The 21,573-nt window shown below is 32.7% G+C and overlaps 1 protein-coding gene across 2 annotated transcripts in view; it reads right to left on the reverse strand.

Annotated features, from left to right (window-relative positions):
* Positions 1-287: 287 nt before the first annotated feature.
* Positions 288-21,573, reverse strand: part of LOC106468957 (fibroblast growth factor receptor-like 1) — a 54,270-nt gene continuing 32,984 nt past the window's right edge. For both annotated transcript variants that reach the window (XM_022398260.1, XM_022398256.1), the window contains exons 3-7: positions 13,870-14,154; positions 11,829-11,906; positions 3,242-3,360; positions 2,869-3,100; positions 288-1,055 (exon numbers count right to left, since the gene is read on the reverse strand). In XM_022398260.1, coding sequence (XP_022253968.1) covers positions 538-1,055; positions 2,869-3,100; positions 3,242-3,360; positions 11,829-11,906; positions 13,870-14,154 — 1,232 coding nt within the window. In that variant the 3' untranslated portion in view covers positions 288-537. The remainder of the gene's footprint in view (positions 1,056-2,868; positions 3,101-3,241; positions 3,361-11,828; positions 11,907-13,869; positions 14,155-21,573) is intronic.

The raw sequence follows: 21,573 nt of genomic DNA on the forward strand, positions 1-21,573 counted from the left end.
GTAGCACAAGATAATTAGTGTGCGGACCATTTTCATTTATGTAGTGCTCTGTGAACACAAATTAGGTAGCATAAATCAGTTAAATGACATAAATCAGTCTATTTACTTGTGACCACTCAGTGTACTGTTAAACACTCGTTTCGCTGATATGTGGGTAATATATAATGTTTTCCATGGTCTTTGTTTCTGATTAAATATACACTACCAACTAAAAGATGAGGACTCATAAAAGCACTTTAGTATTTTGAGATGGATTTTACTCCAAATACTCATTTAGTTACAGATAACTATAGAGGCAAACTTCATAAAGATACACTTACATAAATCTAGGGAAATAATGATAATATAATCTCGTGTTTTGTTTAGTAACGTGGTTATCCTTTACAAAAGAGATGTGCCATAAAAATGTAAAAAACAAACAAACAACAACAACAACAGAACACGAAAAGAGCGATGGTCAGAATGTCTTTACTTATTCATTTTCCAAACTTCGTTAGTCTGAGTGCTTTCTTACTCATTAAAGGGCGTTTTACCTAATCAAACGGTGTCAATTGGAACGTATAATGCCTCTTCATCTAATGGTAGAGGTGTCGGTGGGCTACTGCATAGCCTGGTCATCACCGATTCACCACGAATCACAGTCTCTGCTGGAATCGCGTGCTGAGAGGCTACAAAATCAGACTTTAGTAACACAGTTGATGCTCCGTCAGTAAATGTAGTCAGTGTCAGGCCCTGGCACTTCTTATTATGATCTCCTGATGCCATCTGATCAGGGGCCGTAAGTGTTCCAGAACTGTTCTTCAAGTGACAAAACACATCGTTTTCTTTGTCCGATAGTTCTTGTTGGCTTTCTTTCAAAACACCCTTAGATTTTCCATTTTTTTTCTTGGATTTGGCTGTTCTTGTTTGTTTACGTCGACGGTAAATCATCAGTATAGCTAAGAAAACAACAATTACCAATCCTGTGGAAATTGGCAAAGAAATCAGCAAGATGTTAGGTCTTTCAGTCCATTTTCCGTTTTGTTCTGCGTTTCTGATCTCGTACGTTTTTGGTTCTAGCAATAATAAATAATTAAAGCTATTTTATTATTTAATCTCAGAATGCTAAGATAAATTATAATAATTCATTTCGAGTCATGAAACTGAGATTTTGTTCAGCAAGAGATTAATATAAATATAAAAGAAATAGTATACACGGTGGAAATAGATTCATCTGCCATCTATCATTGTCAAGATTTTCATTAGTTCTTCATTTGAAATGCCCATTATTATCGAATTTATTTATAACAACTCCATATTTACATGGTTTTCTGTTATCTTATAATTCTTGTTTTTAATTATTCACTATTAAGTTTAATATTTATATCCTTTATTGAAAAATATGTTGGTGTATCTTGTTGAAAAACCAAAATTATCCAAAAAATAAACATTATTCAAATCTTTAAGCTATTGTGCTTACAACAGACTTAACCAAAATAGTAATTTACTAAATTGCAGGGCCCGGCATGGCCAGGTGGTTAGGGCGCTGGATTCGCAATCTGAGGGTCGAGGGTTCGAATCTCCGTCACACCAAACATTCTTGCTGTGGGGACGTTATTATGTGTCGGCATTCCCACTATTCGTTGGTAAAAAGAGTAGCCCAACAGTTGACGGGGGGTGGTGATGACTAGCTGCCTTCCCTCTAGTCTTACACTGCTAAATTAGGGACGGCTAGCGCATATATCCCTCGTGTAGCTTTGCGCGAAATTCAAAACAAACTAACTAAATTGCATAAATAAGTGGCATTAAATTCAAAGGAAAATTAAAAATGTCAAATTCGAGATTTATGGCTTACAACAGAACATAAAGCAAAGATATACTCATTTTGTTCCTTTTTTCCAGGAAAGTATAGTTTAATTACTGTCAACATTTTTGTGACTCTATTCAGGATACAAGTAATCTAGTTCTTGGTAGTGAAGATAAAATCATAAAAGCTGTTTTGAAAATTAAAGGAAGTATTATAAAATTTTGAAGAGAACTCTCTAACTATCTCCAGAATATTAGTTTTATAACTAGTAGAGGAGAAGAACACGGAACGAGCTTTTATTAGTAATGAGCTCATAGATTGCTATATAACATCATTTATTCCTTCTTATACAGCTACAAGTCATTTAATGTACTCCATATGAACACTAGTTAGATAAAGTGTACGAATGAATAGCTTTAGTTAGTTAATTTTAATTGACCAATTTTGTAAATTTACTGAGCAACGTATCCTTAATATCATTCTTTTGTTGATTAATACTTGTATCATGATTATTTATAATGAATATATATTAAGTTAGTTATTTAACTGACAAATTAAAAATGTGATTATCACATGTGTAAGTAACTAAGTATAAAGGTGATATTAGTTTATCTAGTTAAAGAAAAAATGCGATTACCGTATTTTTCGGTGTATAAGACGCACTTTTTTACCCCAAAATTTGATGTCAAAATCTGCTTGCGTCCTATACAACGAAGCTATGAATAATATATATGTGTCATTTATAACAATAGTAGTTTTATTTTTCTTTTAAAAACATAACTATTTATAATGCTCCCTAAATAATAAAAAAATAAATTACAGTGAAAGCAATGAAGATTTTGTAGGTTTTGAACCAAACAAGATAACAGTAAACCTTTTTTTGATTTACGGTATTTTCTTATTTTGATGTTTTGAGCTCTTTTGTGTTAAGAACAACATATACTAATTTTTAAAGTATAAAATTGAATTTTTGTTCAATAAAAATCTTTCGAATGCGACTGTAGCTTTTCCCCAAAAACTTTGTCTTCAAAATAAAAGTATGTCTTATATTCCGAAAAATACGGTAAGTTAGCCTTACTTACTTGGAATGACATTAAGGAAAGCGGATCTGTAGCTGTAACCCAGGGTATTAGTCCCTAAACAAACATACTGTCCTGTATCTGATTCTTGAGCTTCGGAAATCTGTAGCTTGTGCAGAAATAGTCCATCCGTCTTATGGAAAACTTCTGATGAGTTGAGAATCCGGAAACTGTTTCCGTCTATTTTGACAACGTTGCTATTTTCAGCGTCCGTTTGAGCTACTTTTTTTAGCCACTTGAAAATCAAAAAGGATAGTTATGTAAAACAAGATAATTTAGGATTTCGAACATAACCACACCATAACCAGCGTTTTAAGAAGTCACTTTAGCTTTTACTGCAGTTTAAATGTAAAGTCAGTAATTTCGATAAACCAACCTGAATGTGTGGAGTCGTTGAACTCCGTACTCGACATTGAAATATAGCTGTTTTTCCATGTTCAACTGTTGTATTTATTGGATATGTTCCTGGTATTTCTAGCTTTTTCATTTTGGGACCTGAAATATACATAAAAATCAACCGGTCTTGTGTAATTAACAAACTTCCTTGTCCCAAATACTTAAAGTTTAATATGCAAAAATAAACTCAGATTTGAATAAGTATTACTTTTTAGTTTATATACACAATGAACCAGGAATTTTGTTTTAAATAATTGTAAATGTTTCAATTATATTATAAAAAATTATAATGTATACTTATTGATATAATGTTTATTTTGGATGATATGGCGTTTTTTTTTGGCAGTTGAATAATGAAAACTTCTCAAAGATATGATTTTTACAAGTGTAGTATTTTTAGACTATTTACAAAAACAGTGATAGGCAGGTATATGTGTTTTATAACAGGAAGATTGATTAGGATAATTACAGAGTAAGTCTGAGTTTAGGTAAACCGACTGAGATTTAAGGTAGGAAAATAAACAAAGTGAATATGAAGAGCAATCTTAATTTATATCGAAGACAAAAACAAACAAACAGTGTGCTTACTTATGTAAAACACAGGACAGGCACCTTCCAAGTGAATCAATCAGAAGGTTTTCTTCCCTTGAGATTTCTTCCTACCAATTGGCTCACGTTATAAACCTCGTAGAACTCTATGGATTCAACGTTCATAGTTAACGGGAAATATCAGATTTACCCATAACGACTAGCACTAACCATGTGTCTGGTTGATCTCATTCAATATAGTGAATGCCATAACCTCTACACATCGGCTAGTTAACCAGTGAAAAACATTGCTGTCATTTACCTTCTTGCGCAACATGCACTGTTACAGCAATATCCTAGTGGATGGAGAAGATATTATTTTTGGAGGACAACAGAGGAACAAAGCTGACTGGAATGAAAACAGCTGTTTTGTGGACCATGTGTTATGTAATAACTCCATAGATTCAACCTAAATGAAACATTTTGAGAATTGCTACATCAAAATAAGAAGGCAGAAAGTACATGGTATGCCTGCATACCACAGTTTCCTTCCAACATCTGCTTCAGGCTTGTCTTCAAGCCAACAATTAAACTTAACTTTAAAATCATTTAACTTTACATTGCGATATGGTCAAGGAGCATGTTAACTTTTTTTGTTTCTATGAAAAATCACATGTAACACGAATGGCACAATCCTCAAACAAAGATTGCAATTAATGCATCAAAAATCTTTTATTGATCGTTTAAAATATAAAACAACACAAAAATATCCAAAAAACACTAACTTCATTAATAGGTTAATATCAAATTGAAATTTTTGGTAATTAACGTATTGGCCCGATTATAAGGCAATGTTTTTGATTAATAATTAGGCTGTAAAATTCATAGTCGCTTTATAATCGTGGCCGACCACATGCCCCTTCCCCGTACTCTAGCCTATGGTATTCCTGAATGTCCAGATAGCATCCGTCTACGCATTAGTGCCAGATATTCGCTGAAGGTCATCACTAATTCTTGCAACTAATCCATCTGCAGACTGTTCAGTTAGAGTATTGATTTTGCGGACCTAAAAAAGGATGTTATGACATTCAATTTTTTTTCTTTCACATGGTTTCTGGGTGTCACCCTATAATCGGGCCAGTACGGTAATAAAATTATATAAGTACACTGAAAACTTATTATCAATGAACAGAATATAATATGTAATTAAATAAGAGAATAATAATAAGAACAATAAACACCTTTTTACACATTAATAATGATAATACATTAAAATACCTTTAGACAGTTAATAGAAAAATACCATGAAAAACTCTTAAATATATACATAAAAAACTTTTAGTATTGAATTGTATAATACAAAAAGAAATAACATTTAATGAAGAATGCAAGTACAGATATAAAAGAATTGCCATTTAACACAGAAAATAATATATCGAGAAAAAAATATTTAACAAAGATTATCTACCCCATTTAAAGGAGGTAGTCTAACACATTTACACGTAAGAACAATAAATGAAAAGGTGATCTATTAAAATACAACAATAACTCTTCATTATAAATCATTAATATGACCCAAACCATTTAATATAAGCAACATAATCCAAGCACGTAAAAGGAAGACCATTTAACTCAAACAAAGGCAAAACACAGTCAAGATAATGGTTCACGTATATAAAACAGAACAGTTACTTAAAACATTTATCTATATGCATATATATATGTTTACAGGGAAAAAACTAATATGTAAGGCATATGCGCATAGCTTATATCAAAAAGTAACAATGTAAATTCTTGATGATAGAATTTTTGAGTACACACTTGCCATAAAGCCTCTGATTTTGATGGACCTTGGGTTTGACATCTGGCTTCTGCTTCACTGGTTGGGTGTTAGAGAAGCTGGCTATTAGCTGGTCTGCTTTGGCTAATGTCTCCAGCTAAATTGGTGTCTCCTCACATTAGCCTTCTATCATACTTGTGATCCATCACTGAGCAAGTAATTCTTTGGGAATATATTTGGCAATGATGAATGGATAACCATTGGCTAGTGAATAACAAGATAGCCAAAAGCATCAAGGATTCAACCTTATCTAGAAAAGTCTGGGTTAGATGAATTTCATTGGTAAAAAGTTCAGATGAGATAACTACACTATATACATATGTCGCCATTACATACTGTCACATACTCTAGTAGCATATAGAAGAATGCACATTTCTTCTACGTAAAATACTTTAGCAATCTTCTCGGGTTATTTTCTGAAGCTGTCTCAGTAGGAATTTGCCATCTAGAAGCAATCAGACTCAACTAGCTTTTTATTCCATGAAATAAACAATAACTGGCAGAATTCAGCTGAACTAAGTCTTTTCAGTTAAAACTCAGGGGAAATGCAACACCCTCACTGCATATAGAATTAGTCTACTTTCCAGGTATATAGGGAAAAATCTAAAGAGTATTAGGTGGTTTGCTCTGTAGCACTCAGCTGGATCAAATCAGTTATTCTCTCAAAATATTGGAAGATATTTTGCATCAGAAAATTAAGTTAGTGATTTGGAAAGAAAAACTTTTCGCTATCTCATTTTGTCAATCAAATGACCATCCTAGTTTACGAAGTAAGTCAAATAGCAATCACAAAATATAATGCTTACATAAAACCATGAAATATCACCTGATACCTCAGAAAGCAAGAGTTACAAAGCCCTTTAAACTGAATTTTTGAACTTCTAGCTACCACCATATTTAGCTGTGCAAATTGTTGAGGTACTAGGTATTATATCTATTTAATCGATCTGCTTAACTTTTGGTAATTGAGTGGTGATCATACCTATGGTACCATCCAAAAGTAAGGAACATATTTTACTTTCTGTCAGTGATCATGCTAATAAGCAAGTATCCTAGCAAGTGGTGATTGATCAGTCCTACTGATATTAATTGGTAGGTTAGCAATGGCAGCTCAGACAAATGTTAGAGCTGTCTTTTTCTTCTGGCTCATCATGGACAATCAGATAACTATTTTCAGATATTTCTCCCTCAGCAAGTGAGATGGTATAATTTGAGTTGAGACATCATCCTAATTCTCCTCTGACTCTGCAATCTCAACCTCAGACTCTCGGTCAAGCCAGTGTACAAGAGGCTCACCTTTGATGTGTGGATGCATGGTCTTGCCATGATACACATACTTTTGAACATCTTTCATCCATTGTAACTCGCATATTGATGGATCAATATGCTGGAGTATGAGTTATAGATTGGTCCAACCAAATCCAAACTGCTTCCATACTGCTCGCACGTACCACAACTAAACACAATATCCACAGTGGTTCATCCATTCTTTGCCATCTTGTCATATCCATTTTTCTTGAATCCAGTGACTTTTCATAGTTGTCTCCATGCAAACACATGCACACGGAATATTATAGGCTGTAACTACTCCACATGTTCCTGTTGACATTATGAGATGGCTGCTTTGTGGGGAGGGCCACATGTCACATCAACAAGGAGTAGTATTTATTGCCGAAACGTGAGCATGTTTGGTGAACAGCCTTCAGTCCTCTGTTCAGTTGCTCTGTATGCAAGTGTTTATACTCGTCAGTTTGACTAGTATTAATAAACCTGGCAAGCATATGTTTAGTAGTTTATGTTATCCATTATTCTAAACCATCTGACTGGGGTGATAAGGTGAAGTGCATATCTTCACTACACCCAATACTTTATACACCTCAGAAAACTATTGGCTGTTTAAACTGGCTCCCTAGTCCACGTGGACCTCTTTCAGTGCTTCAAACCATGCTATCCAGTGCTCCACTGACACATTAGTGGTGAACTTTGTCAGTGTATTTACCAATGAATAAGCCTCGTCTTTACTTTTTGAAGTAGTCAGTGGTACTGAATATGTTCCAATAACCTCTCTCAGTCTCTGGGAGTGGATCTCTAATATCCAGGGCTATCAGAGGAGGTCAGGCAATTCTCTCTTGAGTTTACCTTGTCTCGGCTAGTTCTTTTTCCGGGTGACACATACCATAAAATATTCAAACAAGCACTAAACATCTCGACTTTAATGTGGTTAGAAGAGCCACTGAATTTTAGCATAAGTGTGAAATACATTGGTGTGCTTTATTCTTTCGAGTGTGCAAAGTCTAGAGAAGGTTTGCCTTAGAGCTCTGTGAACTACTAGCTGCAGTACAGTCAGAGAACCATGGCCCATTAGTATATTATGATTGGTAGAGCACACTTTTTTGCACTCATAGCTGACTATACAAATGCCATAGGTAATGTGCATCCATGCTACATTTTTATATTTGTGTCAGGCAGTCGTTACTCTGCTGCATGACAAGGAGCACTCATGCTAGATCTGGGTCCTTCAGTTAGTCTTTCTACAATTTCCAAAGTGCTAATCATGACATTCATATGCTAGCAGAATCTCCTGCTTCATGGCATGACATTGCTATAGTGGAAAGGTTTTTGCCTCCCACATACTGTCCTGTATCAGGACATTCTATGAACAGAAAAGTCTTATTAATCATTTCAGCAATGCATGGTCCACGTGCAGTGTGAACCTCCTACGATACAATTAATACAAAAATACCATGAAAAATATAGAATAATGTATATAAAATCCCTTTAGTATTGAATTACATAGTACACATTATATATACAATCTACTTAGATATATCTATCTACTTCTCTCTCTATATATATATGTGTGTGTGTGTTTACAGAAAAAACTAAATGCGAAGGCTGTGTATGTGACTATGCATTCTACTGCATCCTGCATCTGCAATAATACTGTCCCAATTTCATTGTGACTGGAATTGATGTCCAATAAGAACTCGCTGTCTCGTCATAGATATGCTAGCACTGGAACATTCATTAAAGCAAACTTTAGGGATTGGAGTGCTTAATTGAATTATTTGTCCCATCCAAAATATGTCTGAGCTTTAGTGAGAGCAGACAACAATGCTGTTATTTAGACGAAGTTGGCCATAAACTGTGATCTTTCCACTTGCTTACAGATTGATGCCAGTCTCTTACTGTTGATATCTTAGCAGGGTTGTGGAGACCCAATCTCTATCTACAATGGTACCGAGAAATTCCACTTTTGTGCGCTTGAGCAAGCAATTTCCTGGTTTCTGTTTCAAGCCTACTTTATTTGTCTGTTTGAATATCATCCTCAGGTTCTCAACTGCAGACTTTAAAGTGCAACCAAACACCAAAACTTTGTCAACATAGACCAGGCATCTCTTTCATCGCAGCCCCCTCAGTGTAAGCTCCATTGGTTTCTCGAAAGTGGTGGGTTTGTTGTACTGGTTAAATAGCATCATGCAGAGCTCATACAAGCCATGTTTCAACTCAAAGTGCTAAAAGCAGTCTTGGATTGTCTCATTTAAAGAAGAATGAAGAAACATATTATTGACAAAGTGGTGACTTACTTTGCTTAATTTTGAAATGTAAATACAACTTCACATATTACTATATGCAACTAACAAATGAAGATAATCACATTTTCGTAATTACACTTATGATATGGGTTCAGAGATTGTGATATTTCAATTATTTCAAGTTTCCAGAATTTGTTGGTATTTTTAACGTGCTATTTACGATTAGAAGAAAGTTATTTTTTAAATACCAGCTTTGGTTTATGTGTTAAGTAAAACTTGTGTAATTATTTCTATATTTAGGTATACACACATGAGCTGCCCAAAACAGTTACAGGATAAGCAGGACTTGTGATATCATAGCTATGACAAGGTATAAATAACTATTATATTGTCAGTTAATTTTTTCCATTTATTGCTATGCAAATCGAGCATCTTATGCTATGTTGTTATATACAAGTTATTTTATTTTATTTTGCAAGTGCCACTTGGAATCATAGAGTTTAAAATGTTTCAAATTGCTAATAAAGCATAGCTAGACCTCAAAAAAGATATCTGGATGTTTCACACATGTGAATAGTCATTATGCAAATGGAAGCCTGTCAATCACAGAAATTGTTGTTAATTAGCTACAAGTGTCTCAAAATGTTATTAGCAGCATATGGAGCTAGTTACAAAACAATGCTATACTTGTTCAGACATCTCCAAAAGGCAGATTATCATCCCCAGCTCAAGCATACTTCCTCCATTTCTCAACTCTGGCTAATTGCAATTGTTAACTACCTGCTTCGAGATAGATTCATATGTTCTAAGTCGCAGCTGGAACCTATGACATGTGTACATATTGTTACAAACAGATTTCTTAAGGTAAGTTGGTATGCTAAATGTCAATGAGGTACATTGTGCTCACAACAAGATAAAAAAACAGATCATTTGCAATGGTGTCAAGATTACATCCGGTAGAATAACGACACTTGGAGCAATACTATTTTTACAGCTGGGTAGAAATATACCTTGTAGACAGGTGACAGGCATATACTCATTTATAGAGAATATATAACTAGACTTAACCTGATTTTCATGCAGGAATGTGACGTTTATGATGATGGTGGAAGTGTGGAGTGGCAGGGACAAGCAATGTTAATTTATTTTTCTCACCGAAACGTAAATTTTAGTGAATAAAATATGATGTAGCGGCCTAACTTGTTATTTGATTCACTACTCCCTCTGCAACAGACACCAGGGATAAGCATTATTAGACCTATACATTATACAGAATGGTAGGGAGCACAACCTATGATTATTCGTGAATTATTGATCATAACTTCAAACTAGTGGATAATATAGCAATAAACTGATCGACACATTACTTGAAGAAGAAGTTATTGACCAAATGAAGTGGTCTGCATGCTAACTTTAATCCAATCAAATGAGATGCTCCTGAGAGACACGTCACATCCTGTCAGATGAAACCAAACACTAAAGAAGTCCTGGAAGCAGCTCTTTCAGTATACCTCAGAGCATTAGGAACAATCTTTTTGTGTATACAACATCACTATAAGAAGGCTGTTGCTATTATTGGTAACCATATTTCAAATTTAAGTTAAATATCAGCGATATTAAGCTACCCTTAAATGTTCATCTGTGAGGTAGGTTGATTGAACAACTATTTGCATTTCAGGTTTCTCAACAGATCATGAAAGTCTGATTTGTATAAAATAATCTGAGGAGAGTGACTGTCAGTATTTTATAGTAATGGTTTTTGATTTGTCAACTTACTAAATTACTAATAACTTTCAGTTGTCTAGTGAATTTATGTATATATGAAATAAAAATGGTTAACGAGTTACAGGTAAAGGTGAAAGTGCTTTGGTAATATAAGGAATCAATGGATATAATAACACCTTTTATAATCAGATTCGTGCAGGTGCAAAGTGAGTTTTTTGAATAAATAAAGCATTGGTTTATGTATGTCGTTGTTTCTAGCACTTCTAAATTATAAAGAACCTTTCAAGTTTCGTAAAAAGTATTCTGATTCCTAATGCTGCTGTTGAAAACCTACAATGGAAATCACTTACTGTTGCTTTGTTACATCACAATTTATCAACAGATGTTATGATATTTCATTCAAGAGGGACTAAAAGTAAACGAAAAACCAACATTTTAAGCTTATGTTTAATTTTGATAAGTGCTTTCACAATAGTAATTTACTGATTTGCACATAGAGGATGGAATTTACGATCATATACTGTAACAACGATGTTACTTAACACCAAAAAACACATTTAAGTTTTCTATTATCAGAGGTTACCCAGAATATTTAGCAAGTGACAAGGAAGCTGCTCTTAACTTTCGATTACCTTCCTGTTTTAATTAAACGTGTTCGAAGTATTGGCTAAAAGCATACTGTCAGGATATGAGTTACGGCAGTCGTTTTATCTTACGCTCCTCTTTTTCCCTTGTCGTAATGTTCCCAAAAGTTTGTGGCGACAATTACCGTGGCTCAGCAGCCTTTGAAGCTTGAGAAGTTCTACATTTTCAAACATTACAGAAAAAAAGCGTTATAGTCATTACTTATCTAACACGACGGAATAAAGCACCTCCAATAACTAACAACAAGAAAAAAAATAACAGACTATAGTGTTTCTGACCCTACATATACTCACTCGAAGTTGAGCCTTCAATTTTCAAGTTTTGATTGGTTCGTTTGGGCAAAGTATCTTTTCTCTTTCCCTCGTCAGCTTCTGTAAATTTCAAATATTGATTAATTCAAAAACAGAGAGTTTATGTACGTTGGATGTCTAATGTCAAATAGAAATCATGATGTTTAGACTAGACAAAAGTATGTTTGCCGTACTGTATTATTATTTCTTTTAGCTGTCTGAAACATCGATTTTATTTCGTCATCAGGTGAGTAGGTGTGTTTGCACGTGTAGAAGTATTGCAGTATTTACAGTAACATCTTCCTCTTAAAAACAAAGCTCTAAATATTAAATTTTGAAATAGATCTTTTTTAATTTTCTGATTAATCATAGTTTTCGAAGTCCAATAATCTGATAATTAGGAAATACGTTTTTCACATTATCGTAATTTACGGAATTCTAGTCAATTTTAGTTACAGTTTTGATTTAACGTTTATGGTCTAAACCCTTCTTTCATACCAAAACCTTTTCTATTAGAAGTGAAACCTTATCATCTACTTTAAAACTGTGTATTAGCAAACATACACACATTTCAGTAAATAACAAATATTTAATTACGAAAATATCGAAAAATTATGATTAACATTATGTTTTAGTATATACTTTTCATAGTATTATGCAAGTCCATAGGTAAGAAAATTTCAGACAATAGATGAGATTATAATTAATAAAATTCGTTTGATGATTAGTCTTCAAGTTAATTTCCAGAAACCTGACTTGAAGTATAAAAACACGGGCTGGTGATCAACGTAAAAAAACGAAAAAAAAAGTAGTCACTAACGACAGATCGTTACCGAGGAAAATTGTTAGAGTTCACTAAAAATAATTTCCGGTAAAGGATAATCTAGCAGAAACGGGATGAATTAAGACGTGTACAGGAAAACTGGACGTGTATCATGTAAAGCTAAGAGCTTGTACGGAAATTGATAAGCCAAAAAATGCTGTTTCAAACACGGAAAAAAAGCAGTAACTTGTAACACATATATATATGAAAGTTCTATGTTACATGTGTTAATTTACACCTTGATAAACTATCCATTCCAAAACCCGCAGGTATGAAAAATTACTGTCTACTATATATAAACCGTTAATTTTTTTGAAAATGTCAAACTTTGAACTTAATAAGTTGGTAGGTTGTTTTTAGAGCAAAGCTACATAATTGCTGTTTCCACCGCTGGGATTCAAACACCGGATTTTAGCATTGTAAGACTGTAAACTTACCGTTGTCCCATTGGGGAATAAACGTAAATAGATACGGCCTTTTCTCTACAAAGAAAAATTTGTTTCTAATAATTATGCCTTTGTAATCTTTATATTATTTTTGGTTTGATATTATCACATATCTATCCTAGTAGAGATGAAATGTCACCATAGTAAAACAGTTTTAATGAATTCATTTGAACAGATATTTTAGAAGTTTACGTCTTGGTAAAGCTTTAATATTACTGAAGGCTGGGATGGCCTAGCGTTTAATGTGCAGATTAAAAGGTTAGAAACCGCGATATGTAATTGAACGTATTCCGCTCTTTCAGCTACAGAAGCGTCATAAAACTGACAGTTTATTTGGTTTTTGGTTAGGAGCAACCGTGTAGACAACAGGGTCCTTAAGTGGTTGTCGTTTTTCTAGCGAAAGCTCTAACTTAAAGATTTTCATTTATGAACCTTAGAATGCCAGGACTTGGTCGCTTGGCTTAATGGTCGCATAAGATGCCATTTAAGTCCCAATTACGAAGTCTTAAACTCTTAATCTGGCTGTAGTTGAGAATACAGTATAAATTCACTTAAATTGTTGACTAAAGTGTAAACCAGAAATGCCCAGTTTAAAAATCAAGAAGGTATATGGATAATAAGAGAGTATACAGAGAATCAAAAACGCACAAATGGCAACGGTTGCTTTATAATACTCGTAGTTTGCTTTCATAAAGAATCATATACAAAATTCTTCAAAAAGTCATGTACAACACTCCAGATGTTAAATCTAAACTTTGCTTTGCTTATTTCTTACCATAAACGAAAAGGAATATAGAGTTCTCCACGCTGCCGAACCCATTAATGGCCTTACAGATGTAGTGCCCAGTATCCTGGAGGATAGTGTGCTTAATCTTGAGAGTCCCACTTCTGGACATCCTGAAACGGCTTTTTCTCACGACATCTATAGGCTGATTATCCTTAGACCATTCGAAGAACAGAGAGTCTTTTACTCCATTCACGAAACAGTGGAGGTGGGTCTTGGATCCGGCTCTTACTCGAAGTTCTTTAGGATTATATTTCGTCAGCAAAGTGGGAGGACCTGGATATATATATATATATGCATTTATGGAAAAGTTTTTAATAACATTCTTAAAATATCAAATATATGATTAAATTAGCACCATACCATTTTTCAAAAAAACACAATATATTATGTATATGTACTAACAGCTCGTATTCAAGCAATGTGTATAAATGGCGTTCCTCCCAACATCTTTTTTTCTTTTCATTCTTTTATCTACTACGTGCCTGTCACAAAGACAGAAAAACTATAAAAATTACAACTTTACATTAGTGGCTCAGATCTACTTGGAGCTCAGTCCTCAAATTTTATGTTCTGATTGGTTCATTTAGTCTTTGAGATTAAAGTACTTCACTGACTTAAACATTTCTGAATCATATCATCAACTTCCACAAATATGTTATTTTGATAGTTGGCAAAGAAAGAGTTTGATATCAAATTAAAAAATACAATACTTGACGATTATCGGTTGTCCTATAACAGTGTTCAAAGTCGAAAAATAAATTTCAAGCTACTCTGTTACACAATGAAGCTTAACTTACACAATGAAGCTCTAGTTAATCTATAAATAAATGCTATTTTGATGCTAATCTGACTCAAGTCTTCTATAAGTAAGTGTTTTGAAAGCTAACTTTCATTGAGCAGAAATTTCTCACCAGCGTGTTATGCGAACAAAATGAGGTTTAGGCAACTTTATCAAACTGAAATTATTTTCTGTAAACATTATACATTCCATATTAGATTACTAACGTAAAGAACATATATCATAGCTATATTTTTACATATGTAAATTATCCTGCTCATGTTAGGTAATGTGATTTGCAATATTGAATTGAAATTATTCCAGAAACACTAATCACATTTATAACAGCTATAAATTATAGAGAAGCTGAACGTTAAATAGAGGGCTCATTGAAAATACCTTAACTGAGGTTCTGGATTTAAAACGCGTAGTATATATATGCTCCTTATCAGTCAACATTTTCACTTTCTGACTTCCTGTTTCAAGGAAGTAGACGTTCATTTAGTTATGCCCCGGATACTTTATTTGACATAATTTAAAAAGTGATTACAGTAAATGTGTAAAAACGTTTATCGTGCGTTTAAAATACTGCTGAATGATGGTTAAATGTATTTAAATCTACACATTGTTTCTTATGTTGCGGAATTACTTACAATGGTTCGATATTTCATACATTTAAAAATGAAAAAGTCTATATAACAGATTCAGGTATTGTCGTCTCATAATAATTTACAATTGGGTAAATATTTTAATATTAACATATATAGAACATGTGTTAAAACCCCGAAGAGAGAATACATTTGCGGCGATGATGGTAATAAAACTATATATATTGGCAATGGTTTCAGTTATAGACAGTTGTAAGACGCATAACTCTTGTTGAAGTGAAATCCTGTAAAAGTAAAGTTCTTAGAGCATAAAATATTTGATCTACCTCACACTTTGTTGTTGTTTCTACAAAACATACGAAAAATGCTGTGTGTCTTCAACTTTTTTCCAAATCCTCAGAACTTCGTTATAAAACGTAGCTTTAAAGTTACATACTTTTCGAACAAATCCTTGTAATATTACACTTGAACTGACAACAAAGACTGAACATGAACGACATGTATCTAATGTATCACACGGAAGTATCGATACTACTGAATGTAATCCAGGCTTGATAAATTCCACATATTTGTTACAGGGCTTCTGGATTATTTAATTGAAAATCATCGTTGCACACTAACAGAGCACATGAGGCATTCTGAGAGAAGAAGTAAGGCTTTATTGTGAAATTCATATACTTTACTTTTTATACAACAGAACTTATACGTACATGTATACCACAAATTGAGCTTTAGTATAGAGGAAAGTACCCGTGACACAATGTTTCCATGGTTTCTCTACAGCTATTCGAGGTTTTCATGCTATGATATATGAACGATGATATATACAGATGGATAGAAATCATTGTTACACTTATCACTTCATAGTCTTTATTATTTGTTTTTTGCGTAAATCTGATATTTTTCTTGTAAAATATTCACAACTTAGAGCAATAATCAATATTGTTAGAAAATACTGCAATTTGTAAATAAACTCTCAATTCTGCCACAAACCACATATTTCCTAAATGCCTGCTGTTAACAATACAATAACAGAATACTTTTTGATATCAGTGCTATTCATAGATAGAACTTATTTTAAGTACTGCTAAGCTATGCCCAAAGTACAAGAATCTGTTTATGTTAATATATGTTCTATTTACTTACAAATTTTTACGCCATTGTTTATTATAAACTTGAACCACCTTTTGCTGTTCAAAATTAAAGTTTTAATAGAAGAGAACACATGAAAATATGGACCTTTTGAAATACCGTTCTAAGAATATCGGAAGTAAATATGTTCCACAACTTTTCATGATTCAATTTAGCTGTGTTTTTGTTTGTTTGAAATTTCAATACTGCTTCAAACATTAAGTTATTTATGACAGTACTTCGGTGTAATTAATAATAATAAATGGGATGTTTTTCCAAAGGTGTTTTCATATTAACAGTACATACAACATGGTAAAGACCCTCTTGTTTAAGTAACACTCAATAATAAATCTGCCTTTCTAGACATGATAATTGAACTCCTCCTTATTTAATCAGGTTTTATATATTACACTGAATATCTTAATAGTGTCGAGTTTTCACAATAAGCTAGCAATACCATTTGAGATTTAATTTTTTTTCGGGGGTGGGATTCTTACGAAGGTCCAGATGCCTAGCAAGCTCTTAGATTTTATAAAAGTGAAAACGAAATAATATGTGGGCTAACATTGGAGTTTTATTTATACAGCACACACACACACACTCAAACCGATAAACTGGTGCTTTGTTGTGAGGTTCTTATAATCTTCCTGGGAATGCAATTACTTCCATACACAGCTGGCATTCCTAGATAAGGCCTGTCAGCTTCAGTGTGTAATACATGTAGTATGAACTCATTTTTATTATTATTCGAGTATTTTTCACTGAAGCTTAATAAATAATATAATTTCATTTGTAATGAAGATTTAAATCCTACCTTTTTGTGTGTGTTAAAAAGCGCTAAGGGTCTTAATTATATCTAGTCACTTCGTCCAACCGTGCAACAAAAACTTTCTTCATATTTTAAAGGAATTTTACGTATAAAATTATAAGGAAAGTTTCACATCAAATTTACGTTTCCGCTTCATCCATTTCCTTTTTTTCTGATGTTTCGGAAACGGATGTTACTGTTACAGCAAGTTTCCACATCTCCCACCTACTTTGGAATGAAATAAGTTTGAGGCTGTGCGATTTTTTTTTATTATAAAGACAAAATATGTCCTAATAATTTCATCTAATTTTTTATGTTCATCTGCTTATTCTCTTGAAATGAAATATCGCACTTTTCTAAACTATCTGTGTACCATGATGTTTCTGGGCCCATGATATTGTCGATTACGGATTCCTAAAAACGTATGGTTCACACACAAAAAAGATAAAAATATCATCCATATTGAAAGTAATCCCAGTGATTATTGTTGGGGTTTCCTATTTATTTTACATAGAAAATGACTGCTTTTACCTTATATTTTTGTCAGTTTTTTACGCTGAGAATTTTAGCAGGCAGAATTATAAAATTACTCAATAGTACACAATAATAAGTTGACCTTAACGGTATTGAACAGTATAGAAATAGGTCGGTAATTTTAGGGCTAAACTAAGCCATTTCATGAGGATCATAGTTTGCTGAGGAAATAGAAAAATAGTATTAAGCTAGCTTTTTTGGTAAACCGTAAACAACAGAGAAATATTTCTTTAAGATATCGAAAAATATATTTTCTACATATATCCAGTGAATTTTAACATGACTTGTAGGTGAATGCACATTTTTGGACTACTGAATAATATTAAACAATACTACTTCGCTGTCAACGTATACTGTTTATTTCTTTGTAGTATTTACGTTCATTGATCGTTTTAGTTGCTGCAGTGATATTTGTATTGTTATCAACTGACCTTCAAAACTAAATTTATGAGTTGCAATTGAACAAGCTATTTGTTTACACTTAATAATTAAGAAGTAGTTAGGGGGGAGGCTTTAAGGCAACTGTTTTATGGATTGCAGGAAATAGAATGGTAAGATCAGTTTAACACAATGTAACACGTGACATCTTGATAAACTTTTTATTATATTTTGCTCATTTTAAATTTTTCATTCTTTTCAAAATCTAAAAATTTCCATCCAGTACATTCAAGTGCAAAATAAGATATAATGTGTAAGATAATGAAACATATATATATATATAAGATATAATGTGTAAGAGAATGAAACATATATATATATAAGATATAATGTGTAAGATAATGAAACATATATATAAGATATAATGTGTAAGAGAATGAGCCATAAATATATATATAAGATATAATGTGTAATAGAATGAACCATATATATATATATATATAAGCTTAACGAGTATGATGTCTCGCAAGAGCATTGTTGTATTACTGAGAAATATGAATAACCTTTAAGTTAAAGTGTGAGTTGAAGTTAAAAAAATCTCCAAGAAATTGCGTAAATGTAAACTTTTCAATAACATTAAAAACCAATATATACACATTAAGCTTAAATTTGTCACTAGGTTAAGTTTAAAAGGTTGTTCAATACGAGTTAAATTAGGATGTTTAAGATTATAGTGTAACTTATAAGATACACCAACTGAAGGGTATGAGGCTTATAATAAAGAGATTTAATTATTTATTAGCAGGATTATTTCCCTGGTAGCGACGTTTTCAGCCGTACACCCATTAGGTACACAAGAAGGTTATTTCGTCTGATAATTTGATCACAAAAACTGGTCATTGACGTGAGTTTTAAAAATCCTTAAAAAAACAAAAAAGTACTTCTGAAAGATTCGTAAACTATTTACATAATGAATAATTTATAATTAGGTACATACCAGGGAGTTATCCCTCGGATGTGTAAAATCTGCTAATAGCCAAGCCGGTTATGAAACTGAAACTTATGTTTCACACACAAATCAAACCAGCTAGCAATATGTCTAAGTACTTTTCCTAATTTTATGAAAGCTGCAATAGTATACTGACTAAAATCTAAATCTGAAAGATAACATGTTTTACAATCGTTATTTTGAGTCAAGGTTGTGTCAGAGAGGGAATAATGAGGCATGGGCCACGCTTACTTTGTTTATCCACGACAAATACAAACATTTCTCATATGTTCTTGGTAATACAGAGAAGAAAAAATCTCCCAATTTACGTGCGCTTGTTATTCTTTGGCTGAAGTACTTATCATTTTGTACGAATGGAATATTATGAGTATGCTCCTTTTTAACCGTAGAAATGGAAATATGCTTTTCATTAAAAGTTTTCTTTTGCTTACTAATACTCTTAAAAAATCGGGTCACGTGAATAAGGCATGATACGTTTATTATTCAGATAATGAAAACATACACTGCACTGTAGCTTTTATAAGATTATTACTTGATTGGTGTATTATTAAGTTTAGGATAATCGCACTAGACGATCAAAATAAACTCAAACTCTTATCCCATACAGCAAAATATGTTTTTATGCATACAATACATATAAATTTTCTTGTCAACTACCCATTCAGAAAAATAACAGAAAAAGAAAGAGAACAAAACAACGAAGCTTCACAGGCTAAACTTGTATTTTTCAAAACTCTTGTTTGAGAAAAGGAGTAATTTTACCTCTCTGAAGAAATAGGTGGCGTCTAGAAGCCTAGAAAATATAATCTTCCTAGGATATCCTATAACAATTTCTGGTTAAATTAGAACGCTTAAGAGTTTCATATATGTATGTAGAAGTATGTTATCTGCCTTCGTCCAATCTGAATTGGGTATTCATGAATTGTAGAAGATTAATCTGAAAATAGCATTATTTTTGAATAACCTCGATGAAGACCAATTTCTCAGTACACTGATTACGATTTTTACCCATCAAAAGTTTGAAACATTTGCATGTTATAGTAACGTGGTAATAGCATGTATTTATTATTTATTAAATAAAATGAGGCTGACAAAACCGATTATCCATTTTTATGTATTAAAATGCAATATTTGTATTGTAATAAAATCATTATTGCTAAATGTGCTATCTTTCAAGTTAAAAAGAACGAATAAGGGTAGTAATATCGTAATTATTAATAAAATTAACCAGCCTTATGTATGAAATTCATGTTGGGTCATATTTCTACATTATGAACGGGTTTACACAGCACAAGCCAGAGCTAGCATTTTGTGGAATAGTTTCAAAAACATATGGGGTCTTTATGGATCCCATCGATAATTCTATGGTTAGGATATTACAGTCTCATTATATGTATTTTTCTTCACTACTAACTCCAATCTTCTTCAAATTTTATTATTATGTGAATAGTAATGAGCAACTGTTAAATGTGTCATTTTTCACACGTATATACATCTTCTTTCTTTAAAATCATTCTTCCACCTTCTTAATTAAAGATAATTACTTTTCGCTTAAATTACATGTGAACTTTTCTAAAGAATTGGAGTTGTTCGGTCTATAAGGGGATATTTATAGAAGCATATGATAATAGAAAGGCGTTTTTCAGCTGTTAAAACCTTACTTGCTGCCTCTCTGTGACTGTTAAAACAGACGTTTGTGTAATGACATAAAAACGCACAGCTTGAACAATAAAAAGAGAACACTTTCGCGAAATCCATGTTGTAAATATTTTTTTTATATTTTAAGCTTGTTGGACCTAAGCTATTGTATGTGAATCTAGAAGAAAATATTACTAGCTTACTTAAATAGTTCAAGGGCGGACTTTAATGTTGTAAAGTAGTTTAAAAGACAGAGTTTTATGTTGAGAAACAGCTTAGAGATTAAAAATGTATTTTTATTCAGAAGGTTGTGCCAGACGAATAAACCGCTAATTTTAACATATTAGTTTATAATTAAGAACTGTGTTGAAAAATTACAACATGAGACTGTTGGTTACTTTCTAATAAAGTTTTCCTTCCAAAGCTACCGAAGTGAAAACTGATAGCAAGGGGTAATAAGTATTTTGTAAATGAAGTTTTTTGCCTTTGTTGTGAAAGCTGCCATTAAAGATATGATTGGAATTAGCAACCATGTTAATTCATTTATATCTGTCTTAGAAAATGTATTAATACACTTAAGTAAGTTAACTTGGATAAAACAAAAGTTACAAGTTTATTTATGCAACTCATTTCCCTAATAATTTATTTAATTTTCTTCCTTCGTTGATGTAATTTTTATTCTCAAAAGGCCCGGCATGGCAAGGTGGTTACGACACTCGACTCGCAATCTGAGGGTCGCGGGTTCGAATCTCCGTCACACCAAACATGCTCGCCCTTTCAGCCGTGGGGGCGTTATAATCCGACGGTC

This window comes from Limulus polyphemus, unplaced genomic scaffold (genome assembly GCF_000517525.1).
Source record: "Limulus polyphemus unplaced genomic scaffold, Limulus_polyphemus-2.1.2 Scaffold93, whole genome shotgun sequence".
NCBI lineage: Eukaryota > Metazoa > Arthropoda > Merostomata > Xiphosura > Limulidae > Limulus > Limulus polyphemus.